This window comes from Petaurus breviceps, unplaced genomic scaffold (genome assembly GCF_028583685.1).
Source record: "Petaurus breviceps papuanus isolate PSGF00001 unplaced genomic scaffold, PetGlider_PUasm1.0 90537, whole genome shotgun sequence".
Classification (NCBI taxonomy): domain Eukaryota; kingdom Metazoa; phylum Chordata; class Mammalia; order Diprotodontia; family Petauridae; genus Petaurus; species Petaurus breviceps.
In genome coordinates this window covers 1,260,093-1,271,123 of record NW_027187271.1, presented here as the reverse complement: position 1 = coordinate 1,271,123, position 11,031 = coordinate 1,260,093, and the positions used below count along the sequence as shown (strand labels likewise).

At 40.8% G+C, this 11,031-nt stretch overlaps 1 protein-coding gene across 1 annotated transcript; it reads left to right on the top strand.

Annotated features, from left to right (window-relative positions):
- The first annotated feature begins 5,382 nt into the window (after positions 1-5,382).
- POP7 (POP7 homolog, ribonuclease P/MRP subunit) lies at positions 5,383-9,117 on the top strand. The gene is given in 3 exon segments (XM_069063253.1): positions 5,383-5,457; positions 5,459-5,554; positions 6,608-9,117. Coding segments are annotated over 3 exon segments (597 nt in total). The 5' UTR covers positions 5,383-5,397; the 3' UTR covers positions 7,049-9,117.
- The last annotated feature ends 1,914 nt before the right edge of the window (positions 9,118-11,031 follow it).

Sequence of the window (11,031 nt, the reverse complement as noted above, 5' to 3'; positions counted from 1 at the left end):
TGTCCTTGATCTGGGAATTTCTGAACCTGGCTATAATATTCCTAGGAGTTTTCTTTTGGGGATCTTTTTCGGGAGGTGATCAGTGGATTCTTTCAACCTCTATTTTGCCCTCTGGTTCTAAAACATCAGGGCAGTTTTCCTTGAGAATTTCTTGGAGGATGATTTCTAGGTTCTTTCTTTGATCATGACTTTCAGGTAGTCCAATAATTTTTAAATTATCTCTCATGGATCTATTTTCCAGGTCAGTGGTTTTTCCCATGAGATATTTCACATTGCTTTCTATTCTTTCATTTGTTTCGATCTGTTTAACAGCATCTTGATTTCTCATAAAGTCATTAGCTTCCATTTGCTCCAATCTAATTCTGAAGGAATGATTCTCCTCAGTGAGCTTTTGAGATTCTTTTACCATTTGGCAAATTTGGCTTTTTAAGGCATTCTTTTCATCATTGCCTTTTTGAGCCTCTTTTGCCATTTGAGTTAATCTATTTTTTAAGGTGTTATTTTCCTCAGTCAGGCTGTTGACTCTCATTTCATAATTTTCTTGCATTTTTGTCATTTCTCTTCCCAATTTTTCCTCCACTTCTCTTATCTTCTTCTTAAGGTCCTCTATGGCCTGTAACTAGCTTGTATTTTCCTTTGAAGCTTTTGGTGCAGGAGTTCTAACTTCACCGTCTTCCTCCTGTTCCATGCTTTGTTACTTTTTGTCCCCAAAATAGGAGTCTAATGTTGCATTATTCTGTTTGCTTTGCTTCCTTTGCCTGGTCATGTTGCCACTCAATTACTTGATTTTTGGGCTTTTTGCCACAGTAGGACTCTGCCACCAGACAGGGGAGCTTTATACCAAATGCTGGGGTTTTCTCAGCTGCTGGAGGTATTAGTTGGGTGCCTTCTGTGAAGCTTCCACACACTCTGGCAAGCTGGTCACACACCCTAGGACCTCCACCCTAGACTGCAATCCAGATCCAAGAAGGTTAAAGCAAGAGCAATTACCCCTCAGACTGGTGCTTGGTCCCCCTACACTCTGCAGGCCAAGAGCTGAAGCTGCCACATGTCGGCAGCTGCCACGTGTCGGGCAGCTGCCCTGCAGCCCTCAGTGGCTTCTCACCTTGGGGGCAAAAGCCCACCCACTCCCAGCTACTGGGTCCCAAAGTCCACACTGCTCTGACATGTGTTGATAATTCTGGACCGCCACAGCTGCTGGTGATCAGGAGTCCCTCCAGCCAGCGGCTGGTCAGGCCCACCCTGGGGCTAAAACCTCAGCATGGAGCTGGGTTCGGCTCCCAGAGCATTGCACTGACTGATTCCTGCCGGCCTGCCGGGCTGTCCTCAGAGGGAGGTTAGCTTCTCTGTGTCATTTTGTGGGTTCTGTAGCTCTAAAGTTTGTTCAGAGTCCCTTTTTACATGGATTGGAGGTGGTGAGAGAGGAGCTGAGCAGAGGTCCTGTTTCTACTCTGCCATCTTGACTCTGCCTCCTAAAACTTCTCTTCAAAAGAGACAAAGGACCGTTGTAATCGGCTGATGGCTGAGTGGCTGCTTTTAGGTTGCTGTAATGGGATTGCAAATTTGGAAGATCTTCCCTGCCCCTAGGCTAAAGTGCACCTGAAGCCTGGGGTGGGAGGCTTGTTTTTCAGTAGATACTTTTTGATTGGCCAGTGGGTCCAAAAGGTTGTTACATTCTCTGAGCCAGGAGAAGGCTATATAAGCCCTGATGTGTAGCTTTGTTTTGGGGACTCACTTTGAGAAGTGTTCTGTGATTTTATCTGTATTCTGAAAAGCCGTTGTCCGATCCGCCCTCCCTCCCCACACCCCCCCGGCTTTGAAGAACCCGATGTTGACTGGGTATGGATGTAATGGTTGGACAGTTCGGAAATCTGTCTTGATAATTATGCCTGTATACTTTGAGGTTCGGGGTGCTGACCTTTTCTCCTGAACAAGGTAAACGATATATGTCTGACTGATTAAAGTAAGTTTGTTAACCCATTTTGAGTTGCTTTCCTTTAACAAAGCAGATCCAAGAACCTGTGGTGGCTGCAAACCCTGAGGACGCTTGGGGTGCTTGCTGCTACAGTTGCTTTATTTTTTTTATTCTAATTTTTATTCCTCTGCTTTTGGTTCTGCACTCATTTGGTTCCCCTTCTCCTTTGGGGCAGCTCTACACCCCTTGTCAGCAGAAAGTAGTTACTGAAGAAGAGACCACCATTCATTTGCCCTAAAAGATTTCTCTTATTAATAAGTAGAAGGGGGTATGATGAGGCTGACTTCTGCTCAGCAACAATGAGAGCCTTGACTAAATCTAAAACTGCCCAGTAACAGTAGCTCTACCTGTTAACATGACACACCTGCTTCCCTTTTCCTGCCTCCCCTTCCCTGTGGCTAACTGCCCTCAAAGGAAAATACCCCACTCCTGGCTGAGTGCCTAAGATTTGTTTATAAAAGCCAGCCCCTGTTCTTCTCTAAGCTGCTAGTATCCCTAAAGACTAATCTTCCACTTTTGTGTGAATAAAGCCTTGACTAGGAGTATATCTGCCTCTTAAAGTCTTTCCAGGTGACCCAATTCCTGAATCTCATCTTCTTCATAAATGACGTCTACTGATGCCTCTTTCAGAATTATATGAAACTTAGGAAATGGTGAGGATGTAGAGCATCATGGCCATGATAGGGAATATTTGGGTCACCTTGGAAGCCAGTTATTCTCTCTAGGTAGTTAACTGAGCTATAAAATGTGAATATCACCAACTGTGCTTATCTAATAGCTAACATTTATATAGTGCCTACTATGTGCCAGGCACTTTAGAATTATCATTTGATCCTCACAACACTAAGAGGTAAGTGCTATAACTTTGTTCTACAGATGAGGAAACTGAGGCAGAGGTTAAGTCCAGGGTCACACAGTGTCTGAGGTCAAGATTTTGGGAAAAAATTATTTCATTTTAATTTTTTTCTGCTTTTTGGAGAGGGGAAGGCAGGGCAATTGGGGTTAAGTGACTTGCCCAAGGTCACACAGCTAGTAAGTGTTAAGTATCTGAGGCCAAACTTGAACTCAGGTCCTCCTGACTTCAGGGCTGATGCTGTATTCACTATGCCACCTAGCCACCCCTAATGATTATTTTCTTATTACATTAATAACCAATTTTGTATACTCGACTCAAAGATCCTCTCTTTTTCTCTTACTCATTCAAAGCTTAGCCTTTCAAGGACATTTCTTTTCTTGTCCCAAAATTCACCCCACCTGGACTATCTTATCTTCATGGAAACCTTACTGTAACCCCAATGTTGTTCTACTCGGGTAGGACTCAGTCTAACTGAGTCTTTGTCCCCAACATGATCAAAGTCATTACCCTTTAGAAAAAGCCCATCCCGGGGCGGCCAGGTAGCACAGCAAGTAAGAGCACCGGCTCTAGTGTCGGGATGACCTGGAGATTGAATCCCGGGCTCAGACACTTAGCACCCACCCAGAAACACCTGGCCATGTAACTTTGAGCAAGTTACTTAACCCCAATTGCTTAAAAAAAAAAAAAGAAAAGAAAAGCCCATCTCTCATTATAATATTAATTTTCTCATTAATTGTTAACCAATCAAGAGATGATTTTGTCAACCAGGTGAAGCCCACCCCTCAAAATGCAGAGACTTCCAAGCTGGGTTGAAAGCAGAAATTTTATCAGGAGGAAAATCACACATTAGTTCCAAAGCCGCCCCCCCCCCCCCAGTATAAGGAACAAAGGAGCCCACAGCCCAGGAGAGGTAGAGGAGGTTTATGCTTGAAAACTACAAAGGGGAGGTTCATGGAGGGGTTGGGAAAAAGAATGGACAATCTTTCCTAGGAACAGGTGGACATAGAAGCAAGATGTTTTGCAGGAACATTGACTGCAAGTCTGGTTTGAGCCAGTTGGGGGGCACAATTCAGCAAGGTCAACCAGCAAAACCAACAAAGGCATCTGGGAGTGAGCCAGACTTTGGGTCACTTCAGGCTTCTGAGTGGCTCCTTTCAGTAAAGAGGCTTACTCTGTGTCAAGTGCATCTGTATGGTAAGGTAACTCATAGAAAGAAGACATATTATTCTCAGGGTTCTTTCCACAATTTTCACACTCAGGGACACCCCTTTTGCAAAGGTAATTAAACATTCAACAGCCTCTGTGTGGGGAGGGAGGGGGTCTTTGATTTCCACAAGGACCACTGACTTCAATTTATTATAATAGCCTAATTAATAAATTGATTATTAATTAACCAGAAACTCTGTCCCAGTTTTCATTTGGCCACATTTGAACTCAGGTCTTTCTGACTCCAGGCCCAGTCCTTTATCTACTGCACTACCTACCCCACAGGGTTCTTGCATCACACATGAGATCATATGTGTTTTGGGTTTTTTTTTAAGACAGCAAAATAAAGTTTATAATACATCAGATTATTTTTACAGATCTAATGATATTGTCAGAAAATAAAATAAGCATAAAATAGAATAAAGAAAAAGAACAAAGGAAAATCTGCAAGTTCAAGAGAAATAGAGTAGCTATTTTATGCATAAAGATACTATAGGCATAGAAACATTATCATTATTAAACTTATGCATAACAAATATTATAAACTAAATTACTTAAAGAAAATATAATGTAAATGAAAGCAGAGATAATGCAACCATAATTACAAATTTTAATAATTAGTTTAATAATTAATAAGGAAACTTTAATAATTAGTTTCTGAGAACTGGATACATTTAAAACTCTTCACAACCTTGTGCCTTCCTATTTTAACAATTTTGTTTCTGTTTTTTTACATCTTACTCATTCCCATGTATACTTTAATCCAGTGACAGTTGGCATGAGATCATATGTTAAAATGTTTTGTTAAGTGCCATGCATATGGTAAGGATGCCAATTAACCTAACGCTTGGCATGAGAGTCAGCCTTTAAGGTGTCCCAAGGTTGAAAATCGGCAATGATGGGCTCCACAAGGGTGTCCTCTGATTTGTCCTTAACGCCTGGGGCTGTGACAATTCACCAGACAGCTCAGCCTCCTCCTCCAAGAAGGATGCCCGTATTAGTTCAGCTCTGCTAGCCCGCCCAGATTCCCTTCTCCCTCTCGAAGTAAAGGAACATCAAGACAGCAGCCCCAACTAAGCCCAGCTCCCATCCCCACTGCCGCAGCAAGCTAATTACAGTCCCCTAAAAGGCCCCCACCCTACCCCGCCCACTTCTTTTGAGCTCCGCCCCCTCTTTTCACGTGGTACTTTCTTCCCCGCGAGAGATCTCATCGCTCTTTTAGAAACCTCGCGAGACTCCAAATACGCTTAGTCAAAGGAGGAGAGAGGAAAAAGGGAAAGGGAGGGGGAAACCCAAGAAGGGAGCAAGCGATTGGTGCAAAGACGGAGGGGGAGGTTTAACCCTCCAGTTCCAGGTGCGCATGTGCGTTGTTACTCACGCTTCGGGAGGCTGGCGGTGCTTCCATTGCTGTTGTGGCTGCCTCCTCTCCGGACTACTCTTTCCTGGAGCTGCTTCTGGCGTCTGAAGAGCGGGCGGGCCCCGGCACCCGGGGAGGAAGGCGCCCCCTTCCCCAGTCGGTGGGTGGCGGGGGTGGGATGAGGTGGACCTGGGACAGCTGGGAAGCTGAGATGGGTGTGTGTGTGTGTGTGTGTGTGTGTGTGTGTGTGTGTGTGTGTGTGGTATCTGATGATCATTGTAGTGAGGGAGAGGGTGTATGTTTGGTGTGTGTGAAGGACTATGATCTTCGTGTGATGCTGTGGTGTGGATAATGTGTATGTGTAGTGTGTGGGTGCCTATGGTGTGTAAGTGGTGTATTGTGTGTGTATGTGGTTTGTATGTTTGTGTAATGTGTAGGTGTGTAAATATATATAGGTATGCTATATGTCTGTTATATTATCCTTCTATCAGTCAGTCTTGGGAATTTGGGGGAGCTTAGGGGTCTTTGATCAGAGGATACCGGGGTTCTCACCCTGTCTGACAGGTGGGGGAGGGGTTCAGGACATAACTCGGTTACCTCCCCTCTATGTTGTGTTACCTCCTTTCTTTGGGGAAAATGGTAGTCATTGTGAGGCTAAATGAAATTATGCCAAGTACTTTGTAACCTTAAAATGCTACGTACTTATAAGTATCTGCTAATCTGTCCTAATGAAAACTGGATTGAGCTGGGCAGCAGAGAGACCGACAGGCCCTACTATTAAATATCAGTGTGATCTTTGGTAAGATTCTTCTAAGCATCAGTTTCCTTATCTGTAAAATGAGTCATTTGGTTTAGATCAAAGTTCTTAATCTGAGATCCATGAACTTTAAAAAATATTTTCATAATTTTATATGAATATATTTGGCTTCCTCTGTAATCCTGTGCCTTTTATGTTACACACTTAAAAGCATTATTCTGAAAAAGAATCCATAGGGTTCACTAGACTGCCAAAGAGGCTATACACACAGAAAAAAAAGGTTAAGAACATCTGATCCAGGTGAACTCTTAGGTATCTTTTAGATCTAGCATTCTCAGATTATTTAGAAGAATGAAGAGGGGAAAATCCATATGTGTGCTCTTCCTCAAGTTCTCATCCTGGGGTACAAGGGATCCACTTTAGCTGATGTATTTTCTTCCTCCCATGTATCCACAGGACACAGGAACTATGGCCGAGAATGGGGAATCATGGGGAGCCAGTGAGGCTGAACTGGACCCAGTGGAGTATACCCTTCGAAAGCGGCTTCCTCATCGTCTCCCCCGAAGACCAAATGACATCTATGTTAACATGAAGACTGACTTCAAGGCCCAGCTGGCTCGATGTCAGAAGCTTCTGGAGGGTGGCGGAGGGGGTAGGGGACAGGGTGGCTGTCCTGAGATTTACATTCATGGCCTAGGCCTGGCCATTAACCGGGCCATCAACATTGCCCTGCAGTTGCAAGCCAGCAGCTTTGGGGCCTTGCAAGTGGCTGCCAACACCTCTACTGTGGAGCTGGTAGATGAGCTGGAGCCTGAGACTAATACTCGGGAGCCATTAACCAGAACCCGAAATAACTCGGCCATCCACATTCGGGTCTTCCGTGTTACACCCAAGTAGCTGGAACAGAGTTCTAATGTTTTTCTGGATAGCCATATTTTCCTCTCTACATTTGTGTTGGGCCATGGTTCTCGTTTTCATTTTTCATACTCTGGGCTCTTGGGGATCTTGGTTCCCTCCCCTTCTTTCAGGCTCTTAGAAGTCCTGTTGTGGATTTTCCAGCTTTCTAACACCAACCCTAGAAAAGACCATTGGTTCAGGCTCCTGAAATAAAAAAGACTCTGTGTGAGGGAGAAGTTTATGTTCTCTTTCTTATTTGGGTCTAAGTAGTGAGTTTTTTCAGAAGCCAAGATGTTCTGTAATTCTCTTTCTGACCTCCCTCCATCACTGTGTTACTATCTGTCACCCCAAAGTTCCCTCCCCCCATAGGCTTTCTTGCCACTGTAAGGAAATGGGATGTTTCATTTCCTGCCTGTGAAGCCTTCTGATTGACCCCAGGCACTGGAGAGTGTACTTTGCTTTGATGGATCCATGTTTTCTGCATTGCTTTCTCATTCTGCTTCATAAATCCTTCACAGATGATAAATGAATGAAAAAACATTCTTATGATGTACAGACCGTCTGTGCTAAATGCCAGGGACATAAAATAGAAAAGTGAGAGAATCTTGTTCTCAGAGAGTTCATTCACATTCCAAGAAGGAGACATAGGAGCGTTCAGTTATAATACAGATGGAAAGACCTACTAGTCCATAAGAGGCAATGGGAATGTAGATAATAAGAATATACCTAGCATGCTGGAGGCCTTTGTGTATCTCAGGGGTTTTAATGTACTAGTATTGCCCATTACTTGTTACTCATTTTTAAAAATGATTGTGAACTAGAAAATTATGATCACTGCCATATACAAGGACAGCCAGAAAATGAGGATTGTTATGAAACAATCTCATGTAGCTTGTTCTTTTTAAAAATATATATTAAATTTAATGTGGGAAAGTAACACTTCCCTGCTTGTCTGTGTCTGCCTCTGAGCCCTACTCTTCTGGCTTCCTTGTTTTTTTAAAATTTATCATTGATATCAATGTGTCTTCTTTCCTCTTGCTGGTTTTTTTTATCTTTTTCCCCCTACTTTTCTTTATAGCAAAAATATAGTCAAAAGAAACGTGGGATCATGTCTAGACAAATAGGGCTTTACCTTTAGTCTATTTTCTTCACCAAGAAGTAGGTGAGAGTCATGTTTCATCAGCCGTCTAGAGTCATGACTGATCATTGCATTGATAAAAAGTTGTTAACTTCTGAAGTCATTTTCCTTTCTAATGTTATAAGATCAGAATAGTTCTAGATCTCACTTCACTGCACCAATTCAAGCTTTCCCAGGTTTCTTTTTTTATCAGCAGCTTTCATCATCTCTGTACATTCATATACCATAATTTGTTCAGCTGTCACCCAGATTGAGGGACATCCCCTTAATTTCTTTGGTACAACAAAAAGTATTGCTATTAATATTTTTGTACATATGTGTTCCTTTCTTTCTTTGATGCCTTTTGGGTATGCCTAGCCCTAATGCATCCCTATGTCAAAGAATATGCATGGATTTTATTTCCAGATAGCTTTACGAAATGTATGGACCAATAGTTCTAACCATCTCATTTATTTTCTGACATATAATTGGGCAAAATGGTTTTTAATTCCTTTACTTTGAGCATCGGCAGTTTGGTTTTCCTCTCTTGGATATATTAGCTAATGTTTTGTCTATTTTATTAGGTTTTTTTCCTATAAAACCAAGCCCTAGTTTTATCATTGCAGTTTTTTTGTCTTTTTTATCTCTTTGATTTTCAGTATTTCTATTTTTGTGTGCTTCTTTTTAGTTGCCAAATTCATTGATCTCTCTTTTACTAATGAAAGTGTTGAGTGATATCCATTTCCCCATATCTGTTATTTCTGTGATTTGTTCTTTGATCACTAATCATGAAGTCATGGTCCTCTTTGAGAATGAAAGACAACTATAGCAATCCTTTAGAATTAAGTCTCCATATAAGTTTAATCTCTCCTCAAGGGCTCTGTTGATTATAAATTTTATTTTATTGTAGTCAGCAAATATTCAATAAATGGTGATCAGTAAATATTAACAATTTAGTTTTTCTGTATTTGTGCAGTTTTATACCCTTATTTAATACATGGATGATTAAAAAAAAAGATGTCATGCACTTTATATTCCCATTTAGTAATTTTCATAGATTTCCCATATTAACTTTTCTAAACCTTAGCTTAACTAAAGAAGTCCTTAGCTATTAATAGTTTTGTTATCAATTTTTCCTGGTAATTCCATTAATTTTTCCTTCAAGTACTTAAACGTCATGCCATTTGGTGTGTATATTAAGTACTGATAATATGTATGGTGCCTTTAAGCATTTTATTGTTGCTGTGTCTAAGATCATCATTGCTACAACTTTTTTTTTAATTCCTGAAGCATAATAAATTCTGCTTTACCATCTTTTAATTCTGTATGAATATTTCTGTTTGAGGTGCATTTCTTATAAACAACATATTGTTGAATTTTGCTTTCCAATTCCAATTTTCCTTTCCAATTTTTGATATCTGTGTCATTCTGTTCTCTTCCCTTTTATAGATAAGTTTATCACTTTCATATTCTCAATCATAACTGACGTTTTTGTTATTGTGTATTTCCCTCTACCATACCCTCTTATACTTTTTCTCCTTCTCAGCCACCTTTTTACAAAGAACGGGATGGAGAAGCAGCAGGAATTGAATAATCCATAATTGAAACGACTACCGTGCCTGCTTTTCTGCCCCTCCTCTCACCAAAGTTCAGACCTTGATTTTTGGTTCTTAGACTTTCTTATAAAAAAATCACCCTCACCCCTACAATCAACTTTCCAAAATTGTAGTTTGTTTTACTTGGGACTCTTTCCCTATGACTACTCTTCTTGTTACTCTCCTCTCCTCTCCTCTTTCTCTCACTCTCCCTGTATATTTGTAGACTTAAATATATTTTTGTACCAAATTCTGTGTTCAGTCCTCTTTTACCTGATCTGATAAGAGGTTATGAGATTCTTGCTTCTCCTAACCTCTTCTCCCTTATCCAACTTATATGAAATAATAAGTTCTTTCTCCTTCCTCACTGATTCACTAGTATATTCCTTTTTCCCTAAGTTCAGATGTCTTCCTAAACCCTTACTGGCCAAGGCAAGTCACTTAGCCTCTTTGCCTCAGTTTCCTGAACTGCAAAATGGGCATAATAGCACCTACCTCACAGGGTTATTGTATGGATCAAGAGAGAGAATGTGTGTAAAGTGCTTAGTACAAGGACTGGCACATATTAGTGACAACATAAATGCTAGCTATAATTCATTATACTTCAAAGTTTCTATTGAGGTTTGGGTTTTCATTAGGAAAGATTGAAAGTTTTATTAAAGGTCCATTTTTCTCCTTGTAGGATTTTGCTCATTTTTTCAGGATAAGTCATTCTTGATTGTAATCTCTTGTCTTTTGCATTTGGGACTATCATACTCCAACCATTTTCTTTCCTGCTGAGTCTTGTGTAACTGGCTCCTTGGTACTTGAAGGAACTGACTTCAAATACTGGATGCTTGCAGTTTTGTTTTTGTTTCCCACTTAGAAGCTCTAGATTTTAGCTATGATACATTCATGAGTATTTTCAATTTGGGATTTCTTTTAGAAATATTTTCACTTTGCCCCATGTTTCTAAAAGATCTGAGCAGTTGTTAATTATGATTGGTTGAAATAGGGGACTCAGGTTTTTAATTTTGTTTCATTTTCAGAGAGTCAAATGATTCTTAAATTATCTTTCCTCAATCTTTTTTGGGTCAGTTTTTGGTTGTAGATAACTTACATTTTCTATTTTAAAAAAAACTTTTTATTTTAAAGTTTTTGAATTGTTTGCTATTCTGTATTTTATCAAATCTGCTACCTTGTGAGGTGGCTAGGTGGCGCAGTGAATAGAGCACCAGCCCTGGAGTCAGGAGGACCTGAGTTCAAATGTGACCTCAGACACTTAACACAAA